At 43.7% G+C, this 21,530-nt stretch overlaps 1 protein-coding gene across 4 annotated transcripts in view; it reads left to right on the forward strand.

Moving 5' to 3' along the window:
- The window catches only part of ORC3 (origin recognition complex subunit 3), a 79,262-nt gene that overhangs the window by 11,422 nt on the left and 46,310 nt on the right, over positions 1–21,530 (forward strand). For all 4 annotated transcript variants that reach the window (XM_073336635.1, XM_073336633.1, XM_073336634.1 and 1 more), the window contains exons 2-6: positions 3,704–3,758; positions 11,307–11,404; positions 14,002–14,146; positions 18,615–18,719; positions 20,569–20,723. In XM_073336635.1, coding sequence (XP_073192736.1) covers positions 3,704–3,758; positions 11,307–11,404; positions 14,002–14,146; positions 18,615–18,719; positions 20,569–20,723 — 558 coding nt within the window. The remainder of the gene's footprint in view (positions 1–3,703; positions 3,759–11,306; positions 11,405–14,001; positions 14,147–18,614; positions 18,720–20,568; positions 20,724–21,530) is intronic.

Below are 21,530 nucleotides of genomic sequence, written 5' to 3' on the forward strand. Positions count from 1 at the left end.
GAAGCAAATCGCCTGGCTGCTGGTTACGTGCAGCCAGACACCAGGGCGGTTAGAAGAGCACAGGAGGGCGCGGTACGCATCAGAGAAGCTTTGAAAACCAGTTTCATGACTGGCCAGGCTACGGTGTGAAAGTTCTGTTTGTTTCTCCTTGATGAAACCCCCCGCCCCTTGGTTCACTCTACTTCCCTGTAAGCTAACCACCCGCCCCTCCTCCCTTCAATCACCGCTTGCAGAGGCAATAAAGTCATTGTTGCTTCACATTCATGCATTCTTTATTCATTCATCACACAAATAGGGGGATGACTACCAAGGTAGCCCAGGAGGGGTGGCGGAGGAGGGAAGGAAAATGCCACACAGCACTTTAAGCACAGCAGTTTAAAAGCTTACAACTTTAAAATTTATTGAATGACAGCCTTCTTTTTTTTGGGCAGTCCTCTGTGGTGGAGTGGCTGGTTGGCCGGAGGCCCCGCCACCGCGTTCTTGGGCGTCTGGGTGTGGAGGCTATGGAACTTGGGGAGGAGGGCGGTTGGTTACACAGGGGCTGTCGTGGCAGTCTGTGCTCCAGCTGCCTTTGCTGCAGCTCAGCCATACACTGGAGCATATTGGTTTGGTCCTCCAACAGCCTCAGCATTGAATCCTGCCTCCTCTCATCACGCTGCCGCCACATTTGAGCTTCAGCCCTGTCTTCAGCCCGCCACTTACTCTCTTCAGCCCTCCACCTCTCCTCCCGGTCATTTTGTGCTTTCCTGCACTCTGACATTATTTGCCTCCATGCATTCGTCTGTGCTCTGTCAGTGTGGGAGGACAGCATGAGCTCGGAGAACATGTCATCGCGAGTGCGTTTTTTTTTCTTTCTAAGCTTCACTAGCCTCTGGGAAGGAGAAGATCCTGTGATCATTGAAACACATGCAGCTGGTGGAGGAAAAAAAAGGGACAGCGGTATTTAAAAAGACACATTTTATAAAACAGTGGCTACACTCTTTCAGGGTAAACCTTGCTGTTAACATTACATACATAGCACATGTGCTTTCGTTACAAGGTCGCATTTTGCCTCCCCGCACCGCGTGGCTACCCCCTCAACCTTCCCCCATCCCTGTGGCTAACAGCGGGGAACATTTCTGTTTAGCCACAGGCAAACAGCCCAGCAGGAATGGGCTCCTCTGAGTGTCCCCTGAAGAAAAGCACTCTATTTCAACCAGGTGACCATGAATTATATCTCACTCTCCTGAGGATAACACAGAGAGATAAAGAACGGATGTTGTTTGAATGCCAGCAAACATACACTGCAATGCTTTGTTCTACAATGATTCCCGAGTACGTGTTACTGGCCTGGAGTGGTAAAGTGTCCTACCATGAAGGACGCAATAAGGCTGCCCTCCCCAGAAACCTTTTGCAAAGGCTTTGGGAGTACATCTAGGAGAACCGCGAATGCCAGGGCAAAGTAATCCTTTCACATGCTTGCTTTTAAACCATGTATAGTATTTTAAAAGGTACACTCACCAGAGGTCCCTTCTCCACCTGCTGGGTCCAGGAGGCAGCCTTGGGTGGGTTCGGGGGGTACTGGCTCCAGGTCCAGGGTGAGAAACAGTTCCTGGCTGTTGGGAAAACCGGTTTCTCCGCTTGCTTGCTGTGAGCTATCTACAACCTCATCGTCATCATCTTCTTCTTCGTCCCCAAAACCTGCTTCCGTATTGCCTCCATCTCCATTGAAGGAGTCAAACAACACGGCTGGGGTAGTGGTGGCTGAACCCCCTAAAATGGCATGCAGTTCATCATAGAAGCGGCATGTTTGGGGCTCTGACCCGGAGCAGCCGTTCGCCTCTCTGGTTTTCTGGTAGGCTTGCCTCAGCTCCTTCAGTTTCACGCGGCACTGCTTTGGGTCCCTGTTATGGCCTCTGTCCTTCATGCCCTGGGAGATTTTGACAAAGGTTTTGGCATTTCGAAAACTGGAACGGAGTTCTGATAGCACGGATTCCTCTCCCCAAACAGCGATCAGATCCCGTACCTCCCGTTCGGTCCATGCTGGAGCTCTTTTGCGATTCTGGGACTCCATCATGGTCACCTGTGCTGATGAGCTCTGCATGGTCACCTGCAGCTTGCCACGCTGGCCAAACAGGAAATGAGATTCAAAAGTTCGCGGTTCTTTTCCTGTCTACCTGGCCAGTGCATCTGAGTTGAGAGTGCTGTCCAGAGCGGTCACAATGGAGCACTCTGGGATAGCTCGCGGAGGCCAATACCGTTGAATTGTGTCCACAGTACCCCAAATTCGAGCCGGCAAGGCCGATTTAAGCGCTAATCCACTTGTCAGGAGTGGAGTAAGAAAATCGATTTTTAAGAGCCCTTTAAGTCGAAATAAAGGGCTTCATCGTGTGAACGGGTGCAGGTTTACATCGATTTAATGCTGCTAAATTTGACCTAAAAGTCCTAGAGTAGACCAGGGCATAATTTTTAAAAATTACATCTTGGATTTTGGAGCACAATTCTGCAGCAAGGGATAGAATCTGCTGCAAGTTCTATGACTGCAAATTTGTATGACACATAAATACACAAGGCCCTAAATATAAATACATATAATATTTTAGTCACTGTATATAATACTGATATATTGGTCTGCTCCTTCATCCTTCATTCACATGAGTAGTCTTAAACTCAATGGGATTGTTCACAGGAGTAAGATCTGCTGGATTGTGCCCACGTAAATATCATCATTCAAAGTCAAAACTGATAAATCTTTAAAATATTCTCCTAAAGCTAATAAAACTCTATAGTGACCAATCGGAGATTAGTAAATACTAATGGGAAATTTAGTATATCCACTGGCAGCGAACAGACAATTACTGTAAAAGACAGCGCAGAATGTTTTCCATTTGATTTCCATGCCAGGTGTTCTGTCTAGCTGTCTGTGATTTGTTTGCATTATTTTACTAATAGTGTTTTTATATTATTAGATTTGTAGTTACTGTCAAAGTATATACTTCAGTGAACAAAGTATGTCCCCTAAAATTGGAAGAATTCTTAGAGATATGTCATAGGTGTAAAATGTTTTGATAACTTAATAAAAAATATTCCAGTCTCTTTCATCTCAACAGTGCCACTGAAGAAAAATTAATCTTTAACCTTCATATTAGCAATTCACATTTGCCCATGGTTGTTGATTTCTGTCTGATTTCAATATCTGAATTTTGCATCATACTCTTCTTTCTATACAGTATAATTAATTTGCTGCTTAGTCTCAGTATCTTTGTTTGTTTTTAAAGTGTTAATTACAGTAGCTCTTCCTTCCATGAATCAATTGATTTGTTTTCATTTCTTCACTTTATCAATTACTGTTTAGTCATATTTTTTGTCACAACACATTGGTTGGTAGATGGAGTTAAAAACCCATGGAAAGGTAGAAAACTCCAGCCCAAAGTTCAGAGATGATGCTTTGGGCTCTGGAAAGAACAAAGTAGGGGACACTACTTTCCATAGGTTTCCAGCTTGAAAGAAGAAGTGAAAGCACAGCAATGGAGAAATTAGTCCATCTGGAATCACAGAATCATAATGTCCTTAAAACATTGAAAGGCCAATTCAGAATTACCAAATGTTGTTTTATTGGAACATTGGGATATTTGTCTTTTTCTGCTTGTTTCCTGTACACCTCAAAAATTCTGATGAAATGGAAACTCACTCTGAAGTTCACATTTTGCTTGCTACCCTCTAGGGCTGCTTTGTGTTTAAACCAAGTTCCAAGAAGAGAAGGATATCTTCACAAACAGGTTAGTACATTTTGATATATATTGCTATGCTTTAGAAAGGACCACTTGATCCCATAAGCCTCAACTCTGATTTTATTCTGTAATGTCCACATATGGATTTCATTTACTCCCCAATGCCAACACAATATTGAAGAGCTGTCATCTCTTCAGCAGCAGCATCCCAGCTAGTTATTAACTGCTATGAAATTTCTTCATCTCCAGAGCTCTGCCTTCATTGCCTTCTTCATCTTTATAGAAATCTTTTTTCAGGAAAACTTTTTCTCCATACTGTCATAAACAGATATTTTGTCAAGCCAGTAAACAATAACTGCTAAATCAAAGGAGAACCACGATTGGTAGGCACTGAATACTCTTACCTAATCAGAAATGATGCATCATTCAGCATGCTGATCATATTTTACTTCGCTTGTCTGATTTTGGTGAGGAAGAGGTCAGGAAAAAGCCGTTTGTACCCCTAAGGTTCTTGTCCATTTGTTCTGCATTATTTATGCTTCCCATCCGTCAGCCCCCATGTAGTATTCACCATCAGAGAAGAACTAGACAGGACCGACTCCCCTTGGACGTATGAGTAGTGCTGCTCAGTTCCTGTTAAGAGCAACGCAAGGGACGTCCTGTCCTTACTCCCAGGTTGAGAATGCTGCCTTGGCAGCACTCCTAATCCCTGCTAGCCCCAGAGCTGTCAAAAGCAGTGATAATTTGAATGAAGAAGAGTGCGGGGGGGGAAGATGAGCCAGATTTTAAATCTCATTGGAAAACACTGCAGACTCCTTTATCACCAGAGGGATATACTGTAACACCTGCTTTAAAATTAATCCAAAATGATTTTCTTTCCCCAGGCCTGGCATGTCTGAAACCCCAGGAGCTTGAGATTAGGAGGTCTAGCCTAGGTTTTCTAACCATCAGTACAGAGCACTACTAGATAACTAAGACAGTGATTGGATTTTATCATGGGATAGACTTGGGACATCACAGTAGAATTTTTCTTTTACTGAAACCTTTGTTTGTGTTAACATTCTGCTAAATTAATCTTCCTAAAATTGATGTTGCTCCAATTTAGCAGCCAATATGTGTTATCACTATCTTTGGGAATAGTTCAGTGAAACTTAATACAAATGTTAACTAATTTTGCTATTGTAAACCAGTCAATGTTTAGAATAATCTTTTAAATATATTTTTGGGAGATTTAGCATGCTACTGGATTAAGTGAAATATCTAGTTAATTACTACAGTCCTAGAGGAGATGACATTCAACTGAGTAGGAGTCATCTATGTATTTTTATTTTTTTTACCTTGAGGAAAGGAAGAATCGGTGTGTCACCAGATATACAAATCAGCTCTCTATCTTTTAGCTGTTCGTCATGTGGATCTGGCCATTGTTAAAAATATTGGCTGGTCACTGCGTGCTTGCACACACACATCCCCTTCTTCCATCATCTACTCAGGACTAAATTTTTAATGGTGTTTAGGTACCTAAAGATGCAGGTATAGTACCTGGTGGAATTTTCAAAAGTGCCTATGCGTCTAATGCCCATTAGGGCTTAAAATTCTATGAAAATCTGATTGAAAATCCCGGTAGGTCCCAAGATGTATCTTTAGGCACCTAAATACCTGTAAGTCTGTCCCTCAGTCCAAGACACTGATTTTGTGTACCTTTCTTTCTGGCCATTCAGAAAATGGACTTCAGGTATGCATTTATAGGTGGAAGAGAAGGCCCTGCATATGCACAGACTTCTACTAAGGCCTAAGAAATAGGCAGTGCTCTCTTGTTTGTATGTCCAGCTTTTTGGCCCAGTACTGCAAGATGCTGAGTACTTTCAAATTCCATTAACTTCAGACAGAATTGCTGGTACACCACACCTCTCAGGACCAGATCTTTGTGCAGACTTGCACCTAGCATCTGCTGTCTAGAGGCTTGTGGAAAAAAAAAAAAAAAATTTGGTATGATCACACATGGTAGTTTGGTCTTGCAGGTCTTTTCTTTTTTAATTAACTAAAAGCAACACAAAGGATCCTGGAGCCATTTAAATAGCTTTGTTAGTATAGGTCATTGGTCACCAACTGGTTGATTGTGATCGACTCGTCGATCGTAGAGGATCTCCCAGTCGATTGCGATCTCTGGCAGCAGTGCAGTGTGGCTCCCTGCTTACCCCGCCCCACGCTGCTCCTGGAAGCGGCCACTGCAGCCTCGGGGGTGGGGGTCAGGGGTCTCCCTCGTGTTGCTTCGGCCCGCAAGCCGGGAGAGCTGCGGGGCAGTGCTTGCAGAGAGGGGCAGCGCACAGAGCCACGTGTCCCCTGCTGTCCTCACACCAGGGGCACATTGACCCTTTCTGTGAGCAGTGTGGGGCCGGGGTAGGCAGGGAGCCTGCCTTAGCCTCAGTGCACCCACCGCCAACCAGGAGCCACTGGAGGTAAGCGCTGCCCAGTGGGACGCTGCACCCCAACCTCCATCCCTGAACCCCCTCCAGGAACCAGCACCTCATACCCCCTCCTGCACCCCAGCCCTGAGCCTCCTTCTGGAGTCAGCACCCCAAACCCCCTCCTGCACTGCAACACTCTGCCCCAGCCCAGAGCCCCCTCCTGCACCCAAATTCCCTCCCAGAGCCTGCACCCTTTACCCCCTCCTGCACCCCAACCTGCTGCTTCAGGCTCAACCCAGAGCCCCCTCTCACTCTGTGAACCCCTCAGCCCCAACCCCCTGCCCAAACCCAGTGAAAGTCAGTGAGGTTGGGGGAGAGCGAGCAATGTAGAGAGCGGAGGATGGAGTGAGCGGGGCAGGGCTTTGGGGAAGTGGCTGGGTAGATCCTGAGTTGCCCTTAAATTCAAAAAGTGATCTTGGGCGTAAAGAAGGTTGGAGACCACAGGTGTAGGTAAAGAATAAGATCTTTGATGGGGGTTCTGTTAATCACAAATAGTGATACGTTCCCAGGCACGTCAGCTGATTAATTTCTTACTTCTGAGGGAATTATGCACACAGTATTTTAAAATTATGCACATTTTATTTGTCAATAAACAAATGTGGCTCCAATATGGCAGTGGGGAGCACAGGCCACTGGCTGTATTGAGGTGAGAGATCACCCTGAAGCCGCCACTTCCCCGGTACAGAGACTCGGCAGTGAGGCTGCACCTGACTCTTGACACAGTGCAAGGGGTGGGCCTGCCCCAGAAATGCCCCAGGGCCCTGCCCCTCTGCGCCAGCTGTGGGTGGGCAGGCTCAACCCAGCAGGATCCAAGTGTGGAGGGGCTTAGTTTGGGGGAATCCAGGTGTCAGGTGAGAGGTTTCTGGGTGGGGCAATCTGGGTGTGAGCAGCTCAGTGGGAGATCTGGATGCACAGAGGCTCGTTGGTGGGTTCCAGGTGCAGGGGCAATGGGGTTCTGCAGGGGATCCAGATGAAGGTGGTTGGGGCTTGGGGGGGAGTAGGTCTGGTTGTGGGGGATCTGGGTGCTGGGGGAGAGGGTCCAAGTGCAGCTGGTTGGGGATCAGTGGGTTGGGGGCTCATCAGAGAGGTCCAGTTGAAGGGGGTAGGGCTTGTCAGGGTGAGGGTTCAATGGGTCTGCTTAATGGGGGAGCCCCAGCTGCTGCTGAAGGGACACTGCATGCCGGGATCCCACTTCCCCCCATGATTCCCCTATCTTCTCCATCCTCCTCCCCTCACTCCCACATTCCTTCCCCCTGACCTATTCCACCCCCTTTCTTCCCCACTGTCTTCCCCCCCCCCCCCCTTACTCAGCCCAACCACGGGCACTCACTGTTGCACAGAATGGAAAACAGGAAGGCTCCCAGAACACAGAAGGAGAGCATTACTGGCACTAGGATCCAGGAAGCTGCGTTCAGCTGCAGAGTCATTGGAGCCATGGAGAGACAGCTTCCTTCAGCTGGGCAGCTCTGCGATTGCAGAATGTGGGGGCAGGGACAAGTGGCATGTAAACCCTTGTGGGGCCCCCCCCATGCCTCACCACTGTTTGGAGGGGGGCAGTCCCCCCCAGAAAACTGCACCCATGGTCACCCCCCGCCTTCCTCTCCTTGCCCCCATGCTCTTCTCTTTGCTTCCCTGCTGTTTTCTGCAGGGAAACACAGGAAATCTGCGGGGTTGGGAGTGTGTATTTTCTGCGGGCATGCAGTCCTGCAGAATCCCCGCAGGAGTAATTTCTAGACACTAGACTGCAGCTGATTGTTCAGTATCTGATCATTAAAGGGAACTTGCAGTTCTGTTGTAACATTATTTTTGTTTTCATGTCTTTTGTCAAGGTTCCTTCCCCACTCTGAACTCTAGGGTACAGATGTGGGGACCTGCATGAAAGATCCCCTAAGCTTATTCTTACCAGCTTAGGTTAAAAGCTGCCACCACCAAAGTGTTACACAAAGAACAGGGGAAGTGCCCACTTGGAAATGTCTCCCCCCCACAATATCCCCCCAATCCCTACATTCCCTTTCCTGGGGAAGGCTTGATAAAAATCCTCACCAATTTGCATAGGTGAACACAGACCCAAACCCTTGGATCTTAAGAACAATGAAAAAAGCAATCAGATTCTTAAAAGAAGAATTTTAATTAAAGAAAAAGTAAAAGAATCACCTCTGTAAAATCAGGATGGTAAATACCTTACAGGGTAATCAGATTCAAAACATAGAGAATCCCTCTAGGCAAAACCTTAAGTTACAAAAAGACACAAAAACAGGAATATATATTCCATTCAGCACAACTTATTTTATCAGCCATTTAAACAAAACAGAATCTAACGCATATCTAACTAGATTGCTTACTAACTCTTTACAGGAGTTCTGACCTACATTCCTGCTCTGGTTCCAGCAAAAACATCACACAGGTAGAGAGGACCCTTTGTTCCTCCTTCCCCCCTCCAGCTTTGAAAGTATCTTGTCTCCTCATTGGTCATTTTGGTCAGGTGCCAGCGGGGTTATCTTAGCTTCTTAACCCTTTACAGGTGAAAGGGTTTTTCCTCTGTCCAGGAGGGATATAAAGGTGGTTAGCCTTCCCTTTATATTTATGACATCTTTGCTACTTCAAAGAGAAAAGTTAATCATTGTATCCATCCTGCATTGCCCTGACAGTTAACTGAACTCTTTATCTAACCTTCAGCCATTGTATCCTTCCAGGTAGTGTTAGCTGTCCTCTAAGCCAGGGGTTCTTAACCTTTTTCTTTCTGAGGCCCCCCCCAACATGCTATAAAAACTCCACGGCCCATCTCTGCAACAACAACTGTTTTCTGCATATAAAAGCCAGGGCCAGCAATTGCATGGGGCCCTACGCCACAGGAGCCCACATGAAGCTAAGTGCCTCAGGCTTCTGCTTTAGCTCTGGGTGGTGTGGCTCAGGGTCCTGGGCTTCAGCTCTGCATGGCAGGGCTTATGCTTTCTGCCCTGGGCCCCAGTGAGTCTAACACTGGTCCTGCTTGGCAGAACCCTGAAACCTGCTTGTGGCCCCCCAAGGGAGCCCCAGACCCCTGGTTGAGAACCACTGCTCTAAGCTACAGCAAGTCATGCTGATTGAATTGCATTTGTGAGAGTTAAAGGTAGCTACAGGCTCTGCATGCACATTTTTAAAAGAGGAATCCTACATGAAGTAAGATTGTAGTTGTGGATTTTTTTTAATTGAAAAATTACTTTATTTTCAAATGCATTTTCCCATTTCTCCTTCCAGCTTTGCATCTACTTCTTGGCTGAAGGCAGGTTTAGGGGTTCTAAAGCAAAGCAGCACCTAAGAAGCTGAGTGCAGAATGTCTCAGCAGAGAGACATTAGGACACTGCTAACAAAAAGGGTCTGATATTTAAGAAGTGCTTATTAACTTTAACGTTCAGGCCCAGATAGTTTGTCCCTTAGCTTCTTCCCCATCTCCAACCTTTCCTCACCTCCATGTTGGCTCTTTATGGGACCAGAAATTTAGACCTGGTCTGCACTTAAAAGTTTTGCTAGTGTATGTCAGGAGTGTGAAAAAATCACATGCACCTCCAGCTGACGTAAGAATGTTGGCAAATGTAAACGCTGTGATACCACCACAAATGTGCTTTCTCTGGTGTAGTTTATTTCATTTGGGGAACTGGAATAAGATATAGTGGCAAAAGTTATTATTTGTATTATGCCATTCTGGGACCCCTGATCATGGACCAGGACCCCTTTGGGCTAGACCAGTGGTTCTCAAACTTTTGTACTGGTGACCCCTTCCACATAGCAAGCCTCTGCATGCGACCCCCCCCCAATTAAAAAACACATTTTTGTATATTTAACACCATTATAAAAACTGGAGGCAAAGCGGGGCTTGGGGTGGAGGCTGACAGCTCACGACCCCCCATGTAATAACCTCGCACCGCAACCCCCTGAGGGGTCCCAACCCCCAGTTTGAGAACCTCTGGGCTAGACATTGTACAAACACTCAACAAAAAGATGGTCCCTGCCCAAGTTCCTTAGTGTCTTCTGGTATAAACTGCATCTCCACTGGGAGGTTGCTAATATTGCTATACTGGCAAAGCCTTCTAGTATAGACCTGATGTTACTGTGGAATAATGGAGGGGGACCAGAGACCCTATTGCAAGCACTGTGGAAGACCCCATGACTGGCTGGCTGAGTGGGCTGAGAGATGGAATGAAGCAAGTTGGACAGTTTGGGGAGGGGGATATTTGTAATAGGGGAGACAACTGCTAGTTTATCCAGCTGCAAGGTGGGGTGTGGATGGTTGCCAAGCAAGGTGGCCCAATGCAGTGGTTCTCAACCAGGGGTCCAAGGCTTGCTGAGGGGGCCGCAAGCAGGTTTCCAAGGGTACACCAAGCAGGGCCGGCATTAGACTTGCTGGGTCCCAGGGCAGAAAGCCGAAGCCCCATGGCCTGAGACTGAAGCTCAGGGCTCCAAGTCCTGCCACCCAGGGCTGAAGCCGAAACCTGAGTGACTTTTTAGCTTCACAGGGCCCCGTTTGGAATGGAGCCCTGGCCAATTGCCCTGCTTGCTACCCCCTAACTCTGGCCTGGGCTTTTATATGCAGAAAAACAGTTGTTGTGGCACAGGTGGGTTGTGGAATTTTTATAGCACGTTGGGAGAGGGGCTTCAGAAAGGATAAGGTTGAGAACCCCTGGCATAGTGGAAAGAGTATTGGACAAGGATTCAGGAGATCTGGATTCTAGTCCTGGCTCTGCCACTGGCCTACCGGCTGATTGTGGGCAAGTCACTTCTGTCACTGTTCCTGCATTTTAGAGATGATGATAATGATACTAACCTCCTTTGTAAATTGCTTTGAGATCTGTGGATGAAAAGTGCTATATAAGAGCTAGGTAGGTATGTATGTATTTATTCATTTATCTTTTTGTCTCAGTTTGGGACCAATGGTGCAAGTCAGCTCATTCACCAACTCCTCCTGGCAACAGCTTCTGCATACTTCCCTCTCTTGTTCTGCCTACCTGATAGATATATGCAGTTAGTAGATAAATAAAGGCTTGTTATGAATGAGGATAGATTTCCTTTTCAGCCATTGTATAGTTTTCTTATGAAAAAAAAGTTTTGTTTTTATAAACACCATTATGATTGCCTTTTATTTTTATTTTTCCAGCTGACTATTTTAGTGAAGCTAAAAATGATTCAGAGGACAGTGGTCTTCGATTTGCTACTTGTCAGTTGTTATGGAAGCAGATCAATTCCGAAACGGAGGTGGGTCCTGCTACTTAATACTAACTATAATTTTTACATTTTAAATCAATTCTGGTGTTTTGTTTTGTTCTTATTTTTCTGAGTGATTTCCTTTACCTGCTGACAAGATGAATGGTCTGGCAGGAAGAGAGCCAGAAATGTGAAGTGCGACTGAAACCTTCATAAGAAACATATAAAAAACACCACTGGTACACTGTTTCTAACCATGACACACATACCAATTCTGATGCATAAGCTTCCCTGCCTTACCTTACCAATGGTCCTCTTTGCTGTATCCTGGTGTATTGCCACGTCTGATTCTAATCCAGTTGTGTGTTTTTTCTAAGCCACAGTGAAGTTTAGGCTGCTATAAACCTCAGTTTTGTGGGGTATAGGGTATCTCAAGATCCATGGTGGATTAGGCCACGTCTGCGCTACCCGCTGGATCGGTAGGTAGTGATCAATCTATTGGGGATTGATTTATCGCATCTAGTGTAGATGCGATAAATCGATCCCCGATCGCTCTGCCGTCGACTCTGGAACCCCTCCACAGTGAGAGGCAGAAGCGGAGTCAACGGGGGAGCGGCGGCCGTCAATTCCGCACTGCGAGGACGCCAAGTAAGTGATTCTAAGTCCATCTAAGAAACATCGACTTCAGCTATACTATTCTCATAGCTGAAGTTGCATATCTTAGATGGATTTCTTCTCTCCTCCCCCGCCCCCCCCACCCACCAGTGTGGACCAGGCCTTAGAATACATGCTGGTGAATGGAAGACAGATATGTGCTAATATGACTGAGCGCTTAGTCTGATGAACTGGTATCAACAGTGTCTTTTGTATACCAGTGAGAAGTCCTATAATGATAACTACCTCAAACAAAGCAGACTGTTTTAGGAAAAATAAAATGTTTCCTCAACCTCTTGGTTACTTGAGGCCTTATGAAATTAAGTAACCTATAATTAGGAGCCCAAAACATTTTAATAAGTTTAACATTGCAAGATGGAGCAGATGAAGAGAGATTTTTATTATGATGGGTTTTTTTGCGGGAAAGCAATCCCAGAAGATATTCTGCCTACTAGTCTTCCCTCCTCACCTGTTTCTCCCCTCTTCCTCCCCCTGTTTAAAGAAGAACTTGCACCCTGTAGTGAACTTAATATATCTGACTGAAAACATAAAAGCAGTGATAGGTAGTGGGGTTTTATACTTTTCTGGCTGTGTTTTCCAAAGATATATGTTTAAATCAGGGCTTGCTCCCATGAAGCTCGTTATTATTAATATTCAGGTCGACTTCTGCAAATAGTTTTGGACACAAAAAGATGAGGGGGGAAATTTTTGAAAAAGTCGGACTGATTTGTTTTGATATTTTTTCTAAATGAACCATTTCAAGATTTCATTTTGAGATGATGTTTGAAAAGTTTCATTGAACCAGAATAAAAGCGTTTTCATTTCAGAGAGGAAACAATGAAAAATTTCAGGTTTTGGTTTGAAACAAAGCAAATTTGGGGGGTGGATTTTTTTGTTCGACCACTGAATCAAAAAATAAATTATTCACTCAACTCTAGTAAAAATCTAGGGTCTTGGTAGAACAGTTCAGTGCAACCATGTACTCAATGTGCAGTAGTGGTCAAAAAAGCAAATAAAGTGTTAAGATACCTAAGGCTCAGAGGAGGCAGCAGCAGCTGGCTGGTCACAGCGCCTAAAGCCAACCCCATAAGTGATTTTTGTTCTAAGAAGTATGTGATTAGGTTTTGGTTGGTAGAGATGAAACCATCTGTCCATTACATTTTCTGATATTCCTAAACAGGACTACAACTTCACTGTCTATTCCAGCAGAAGGAATATTTTAGGCTGGAAATAGAGAGCCACAAATAAACACATTTGATAATTGAAGGAAATAGAAAAATACTGCGAAAGTATATCTGTCTTTATTGATTTTTTTTAAATTATTTTTTCACGTTGATCCCAGTATGAAAATAATTTTTCAAGGATAAAAGGGAGTAGAGTTATGGTGACAAATAAGGCATGTGTTCGCTGAAGATATTGTTTCATCATCTAAGCCTAATACTTTTCTTAGCTGATTTTTTTTCCTGTTTAGATTTAAAGGAATTGAATGTTGACTCTCCTGTGTAACTGTAGAATTCACACAGAAAATACTTTCAGGTGTTCTGTAAGACAATAGGGATTTAGAGGAGTAGATATGGACGTCCTGCCAGAAAATAATTGCACTGTTTTGTACATCCAGAGGTCACTTGCTTTTTCGTAGCTAAATACATTTTTTTTCTCCTCTGTGCCTGAATCATTTTTAAGATTACTGTTCAACCTGTCATGCAGCAACATACTTAAACAAAGATGCAGTATTCCTGAATTTATTGAGATGCTTGATCAAAGCGTCAAGGGAAAACAGAAAGCAACACTTCTGTTTCTGCCACCTAATAAATTATACACTCTGGTCATAATTGGCAGAAAAACAGAATATTAATTTAGAATTGGACCCTGGATAATTTGCTTTGGGGCTTTTAACAACCAGTAAAGTGACAAGAGGGAAGCGGAAAAGGGGGGACTCCAGTGTCTCCCCGCCTGTGTATAATAAAAGCCATGTGTGTGTGTTTGTTTTCTAGAAAATACAAGAAGAACTGAATAAACAATTATTTGATAACTTAATAAGTTTTCTGAGACAATCTCACTCTGAATTCCAAACAAAGAAGACAGAATGGATGTGTCGGATGAAATCCAGTGAAATTCCTACTGCAGCTCTTGTCCTAGGTAACTTTTTTGCATTTTAAGACACTTTGTCTGTCAAACCTCTAAATTAGGTTAAAGATCAAAGGAAATTGAGTTGGAGCCTTCCAGCTATTGGAGCAAGCAGCTTGAACTTCAGAAACGTTAATAGACAAGATTCAGAGGAAAGCTGTGTCAGTTTTTCTTGTTTTTCCCATATGTATAAAGGCACAGTGTGAGAGCATCTCCACCATAGGTTTTGCCTTAGGCAATAGGAGGAAGTGGACATCAGAACATTTGGATTCTATTCCCATTTCTACCACCAACGTGCTGTGTGAGGTTTGTCTGATTATCTTGTTTTTTTTTTTATATGGCATCCATTACCATGGGATATGAGTGCCTCATGAATTTATTCTCCCAATCCTCCTTCTAGATAGGCAAATATTGTCCTTATTTTTTATTTACAGTTTTTATTTTTCCAAGTACAACAAATATACCAAAACACCAGATTCAGCATAATGCTCAAAGTAAGTAAAGAGGTTAGATTAAAGAGCGGGGATGGGAGGGGTAGCAACATAATCTATTTTAAAGAGCTATGTTAGGGGGCTTATTCCTTCACCCACTTACTTCCCTGGTCCTTCTCGCATGAACAGAGAGCAACAATACCTGAAGTCCAAAGGTGCAAACAATTCAATGTTTATTGGGGTGAACTTCCAGCAAGCATGATTCCAGTTTCCTTCCTTAGTATCCTCCTTCCCAGCTCTGACACCACAGAGCCTTACACCTGTGTCCCTGTTCCCATTCCTACCCTTAGCCAAACATGATTCCAACTTCCTTACTCCCATTCCCTGTTCCCATTTCCCCCTTTAGCAAAACATGATTCCAATTTTCTTACCCCCATTCCCTGTTCCCATCTCCCCCTTTAGCAAAACATGATTCCAATTTTCTTACCCCCATTCCCTGTTCCCATCTCACACACCCACATGCCCATGCCCGCCCCCACCCACACCCCCACCCCCACCCCAGTCACTTCCTCATTGACTACAGATTATATAGTAAAACTTGAGTTCTGCTTAGCTATACCTTAACCAATCATTTTCCTGAAATTTAACTAACCAATCCTAACATATTGTAACATGATTATGTAACCAATTATATCCCACCACCTCAATTAGTTTACACCCAGCAAAATTAATTATACAGCAGACAGGAACAATCACAGAACCAGACAGATTATACAGACAAACAATAGCAAAGTGGGAACTATAATGACAAAACAATACAGAAGTGAGGATTTCACATCCCAGCTATTGATAAGTGAGTTCTTGCCAGACAGGATGCTATCAAACTAAGTTTCCTTTTACATTTTCTAGGCACTTCCCTTTCTCTGGAGGTGATAGGAATACAATCCTGTCCTGATAGTGCCTAACAGCCCAATAGCACCTTATTTCAATGTGACTAGTTTGGAATGCGAGGATGTGACCGTTCGCTTCCCAGCTTATGGCTGCCTCTGCTGCTTAGCCAAAGGCCTGAGCCTAAGCACAGGGCAACAAACTGTCACAGTAAGAGAAGGCCCTTACACCAGCAGACAGTGATTTTGATTCTTTCTTTTATACCTCTATCACTAGCCAAGTGATAAGAATACACCTAAATTCTTAGAGTACAGGCCTTTGCAGACAGGCCTGAATATCTATATCCTAACAAGCTACAATAATCATAGACCTCTTAAAAAGTCAGCCCAAATTGCTTTGAATTTTTTGAATATTCTCCTTCTGCAGAATGTGAGTCGTCTGTCAGATGCAAAGTCAGCCATATCACTGAGTGACGCATCAGTGTTTGGTGGGGATTGACTTTTCCATTTTTTCAGGATTAATTTTTTTAGTTACCAGTGTTGATCATTGGGACCATGCCGCTTTGTTACCAGGTAATCTCCAGGTATCAGGAATACATCCATGGATGAAATTTAAGGGGGAGGGCTTCAACTTAGCATCCAATATTAAACTGGTCCTTTGACCCACCTCATAAGAGAAATAGATATTGGGGCACTCTCAAAACATAAAAGCTAATGCAATACCCAGGGAATTACATTACCAACAGCAGTCCATATTTATGAGACTCTGGCAGGCTGGACTAGGTCTGGAGGCCTTGCAGCCCTGTATTACCCTGTCCCAGAATAGAGCAGCGATAAGTCCTCAGGGCAGCCTAGTGTGGCTGTAGAAGAGCGGCTAGTCAGAGGGGCTGCTGGAGCGACCAATAAGGGGTTGGTCAGAAGAGCCAGATAAAAAGCAAGCAGCAGAGCAGCCTTCAGTTCCTGCTTGGAGCTCGAAGAGGGAGCAGCAGGTCCCTGGATAGCTCACTGCGGAGGCAGAACCGAGGCCAGAGAAGGTTGCCAAAGACTGGGTGCCTGTCTGGCTGGATAGAAGAGCAGAAGGACCATGAAAAGGTCAGTGCAGGCAGGCTGAGCCCGGGGGACGTAGACCAAAACCTGGCCAGACCAGGCGAGAGTACCGAGATAGGCCCTACTGGTTTACTTAAAGACTGAACCCAGGGAGAGCTGTGGCCCTGGCTAGGTGCCTGAAGAAGGCAATGTCTCTGGGAAGAAGCCTAAGAGTTATGGCCCCATATCAGAGCCGTGATAAGAACTTGGGACTGTATACCCTGGAAGGGGGGACAGCGTGTGCGTCTTAGCCAGAGGGCTGAGCTACCGAAGACCAGCCGAGAGAACCATGGGCTGAGGGAGTGGGGGTGCTCACGAGAGGAGGGTGCCACCCCATTGAAAGAACAAAAAACCAAAAGCAGGCTCACACCTAACCAAGAGAAAGGGGGCCATCCACGAGATTTGTGTACTCCCCCTCCATGAAAAGAACTGTGTTTGCAGGCACTATCTGCCAGAGAAATGGAGGCACACACGAGAGGCGGGTGCTGACCCTGTTACAGGCCTATTACCATTAATAATTGTAATAATTGAGCCTTCATGGGGGATCATTATATTTAAAAAAAAAAAAAAAGTGGGGGGTGTCTTTTGGTGAATAAGGCTTAGTCTAAAGTTGCTTTTTTAACATTAGATACAGTTGTATTTCTTGTCTCTCTTTTTGACAAATGAGGCACTGAGGAAAAAAAGATATTTGGGCAATGATTTTATTCACAGAAATTAATGGGAGTGTACCATTGACTTCAGTGGGGCCAGGATATTACCCTTAGGGTAGGTTTTTAAGGCCCGGCTTGACAAAGCCCTGGCTGGGATGATTTAGTTGGGGTTGGTCCTGCTTTGAGCAGGGGGTTGGACTACATGACCTCCTGAGATCTCTTCCAACCCTAATCTTCTATGAATCTATGTCTGCATGTCAAGAAAACACCTTTGGTTGGCCTGTAGGGCTGTAAATTTGTAGTGTAGACTCTCGGGCTGGAGCCCGGGTTCTAGGACCTTCTGCCCCCTCAGGGTCCTCCTAAAATTAGGTCTATGCTATGGTTCTATATGTTTTTTACATTTGGTTTAGCTGAAACAGTTTTACAATTGGTTAGAAAATGTCCCCATTGTACACAAATCCAGGTAGTCTATGGCAGAGTTGGTAGTTGAACTCAGATCTTCCGAGTTCCAATCCTTCCTCCTTGGAAGTGGGGATAAAAGAAGCAGCTCCGTTTGTTTCCCCTTAAAAATCTAATGTGTACATTGCTAATCTTTAGACTCTTTGGAGGGTGTGGTGGGGAGAGAGATAATAAAACCTTCTTGAGTTCTGAGATCTTGTATAGTGGTAGTATAAGGGTATGTCTTCACTACCCACCAGTTCAGCAGGCAGCTATCGATTCAGCAGGGATCGATTTATCGCGTCTAGACTAGATGTGATAAATCGATCCCTGAGTGCTCTCCCGTCGACTCCTGTACTCTAGCGCCATGAGAGGTGCAGGCAGAGTTGTCGGGGGAGCAGCAGCAGTTGACTCACCGCGGTGAAGACACCACGGTAAGTCGATCTAAGTATGTTGACTTCAGCTACGTTATTCATTTAGCTGAAGTTGTGTAACTTAGATCGATTTGCCCTCTCCCCCCCCCCCCCGTAGACCAGGGCAAAGATTCATTCATTGTCTTTCTCCATCCCTCCAAAATTCTAAATAACAAAAGAACTGGTTTTTCCTCATTCTTGCTATTGAGAGTATTCTTGACAGCTTGTTAAGTGGACTCCAGCACAGAATTACATCAAGAGGGATCAAACAGCTGTTTTTAAAAAAAACAACTGAGAAATATTCAGATCTCAAGTGCCTGTTACCTTCCTTCCTCCTGGAAGGAGCTTGAGAGATATTTCTGTTGCTATCTCTAGACAGATAAAATAATCTGTGATACCATTGATTTTAATCAGCCATCACTAATATGAAATTCTGAATACAAATTTTCTTCATAACTTATAGGTGACCTGTCATTTTTTCACTATTCTCTTTCTTGTCTATTTGAGATATCTTCTCATTTAATGATTCTGATAATAAACGGGGATAATACAGTATTGATTTTTCTTCCTTCTAGGTGTAAATGTTACAGATCATGCAATGACATTTAAAAGTCTCTCAGAGGTTCTTCAGGATAACGTTACTCCTTATGTAGTCTCACTGCAAGCCAAAGAATGCCCAGGTATATACCGTAATAGCTTTAACAACCTCTTCAAATGGTGAATGCCGTTAACCATAAATTCTATCTTATATTTTTGAATAATAAAAATTATGGATGGAAAAGACCATTTAGGCCATCTAGTCCAATCTCTTCACAATGCAAGATTGTTCTCTGCAATACATTTTCTAGTTATGTCCGGTTTTGTTTAAAACAACGAGGATTCCACCACTTCTTGTGGGAAACTGTTCTAGCTTTGTCATCCTGTTCAATTTGAAATAAAGCTGTTGCATATATTAAGATTTTTTTTTTTTTTTTTTAATGATTTTATGTTTGGTCCAACCATTTCTTATTTTAAGCCTTGGGAAGAAGCAGATGTAACACTCATCATCATTTCAGGGTAACTGCACCTGTATTCTTCCCTCCGTGGTCTACTCTAGAGGTGCCCAATCATGTGTCAGGCCTCCAGCCATCACTTGTCTCTGGGAAGGGACCTCTGTCACACTCCCTTTTTTAACCGGGGGTTTTACAGCTGCATAGCCACATTCGATACAGTGTGACATCTGCAGCAAGACAGTCTGCCTTAAGGCGAGCACCTGGGCTTATCTTTCTCTCCAAGTGCCATGACAGGTGTGCTTTACCAGTAATCCAAATAGCTCTTTCTAAGCAAGTACATTTATTCTTAGGGCAAAAGCTGTGTGTGTGTGAGAGAGCCCCAATAAACTGATTTAAACACACACTAAACAGATCAGGAGTCACCCACCAGTCTTATAGGACCCTAGAAAGGCAAAGTCTTTCCAACCCTTCAGCAGGGTCTGTTCCTTTGAATAAAAAGGAAGAACCTGTGTCAGTTCAAGCTCAGTTTTTTATACCAAAAGCCACTTCTCCGTTTGAGTCTCTGGAACATCCAGTTTGAAATAATATATGCCAACCTCCCCAAGGGTTGTACCTCTCTAGAGTTGTTTAGTTACAGTGACTCACCTTAATCACCTTCCTCAATACACAGTTTTTAGTTTCTGGAGGCGCTGTGGTAACCCTCTTCCATAGAGTAGAGCACAAACATATATAAACCATTCATAAATTTTATTAAGTGGTCCCCAAAGATACTGCATTGTTTGCAATATCTGTCACAGGAAATATTCTATTATAAACTGAAATCTCCCTCTGCAAACCCTAGTCTCCTCTCTTTCAGCCACCAACTTAATGTCTCTGAAACATTTTCATAGTGAGGAGAATCACACCTGTTACAAAAAAAAAGTTTTTTACATATTTTCAGAAAAATACTATCCCTTTTTTTTTAATGCCAAGAACAGGCCTCATGGATACGTATTTATATTGTATGAAAAAGTAACATCATCTGTTCTGTAAAGCTTTATGTATATGTTTCATTATGTACATATAGCAACTTATTTTACTGCAATCAGGAATATCTGGAATAACATTTTCTTCAAAATATATACTTTTTGTCAGCTCAAAAGACTAAAATCAATCCTAGAAATACATTCAGATCTCTTGGTTAGCCTTTTAGTCTAACTTTAGGTTAATCCAGTAGTGCACAAACAGTGCATTGCTCAAGCCTGGGGGAGAGGCAGGATCAGTGTCTGACCCTTTGATTTCCTCCCTCTGCCATCAGACAAGCTAGTAGGGTTAACTGTTGTTATACACAGCAATCCTGATCAAGGGAGGTTTGGGAGCTGCCTGGGGAAGATGAAAATAATGCTCTGCAGAGACGATGAGCTTGGTGGGGAAAGGGAAGAAAAGACAAAAACAGGATGACCCTGGGGGATGGATGGGGGGGAGAAGGTGTGTGCGGGGTTAGAATTCTAGGTAACTAGGTGAGAGTCTCTTCATTGTGTGTCTATATGTTATAAAGGCATAAAACATCTGCTGCAGAAACTGATGGGACAGCTAATGGACTGCTCTGTAGATGTGGACTCATCTGAGGAGGATGAATGTGTTAACATTTCCCAGAAAAAGATACACTGCTCAATGGCTTCTCTTTCCAAATGGTACGAGAATGTAACAAAGGTAGGCTTTCATACTGCCAGTTTACGAAATATCTGGCTTTTAATTCTCATAAAATTTTAATTGCATGACTCAGTCTTGTATCTAATAGTCAAAACTAGCAAAGCTAGTTTTTCATTTAGTAGTAGGTGATACCTGACCCTGAGATCATCAGAACCTAAAAGTATTTTTTCACCAGTATGAATTCAGTTTCTAATTAAATATTGTCTTTTTGAAAAGTAACTTTTGAAAGTGTGTTTCATAATTAAAAAAAAAAGGTTGTTTTATGCTAATCGTTTGGAAGTGTAAGCTTAAAACTCAAATCTGACTTCCTACCAAATGTTGTTCTCTCCAGACAAGATCCCTGAAGTATTTGTTTTGAAAAACAAAGTATGAAGAACAGATAACCTGGGGAAAGGCACATGATCAGCCTTTTACACAAGCTATCTGAAGCCAGCACTACACAGGCAGTTAATAAGAAAGGAAAACCTTCCAAATGTTTTATATTTTCTCACTATTGAAAAACTAAAAATTAGGAACACAAATATTTTACCAAAATTATTGAGACTCTGAAGGTCTCCTCTGGTTTCCTTACTGGGTAATTGGACAAAAAAGCATAGAATAATTTTCCTTTTTACTTCGTATTTACATTGATTTCAGTGGGATTTATGTGCTTTGCTGAATAGAAATGGACTTTAGTATGTTCATAAGTCTCTGCTAAATTGGGACCTAAATATCCATGCTCCAGTATCTCAGCTGAGATACAGGAGAGATCTACTGAGGGACAGGAGGAAAAAGAATCCTACTCTTTACTCCCAGTGCTGGGAAGTC

The sequence above is a fragment of the Lepidochelys kempii genome, chromosome 3, assembly GCF_965140265.1.
Source record: "Lepidochelys kempii isolate rLepKem1 chromosome 3, rLepKem1.hap2, whole genome shotgun sequence".
In the NCBI taxonomy this organism is placed as follows: Eukaryota; Metazoa; Chordata; order Testudines; family Cheloniidae; genus Lepidochelys; species Lepidochelys kempii.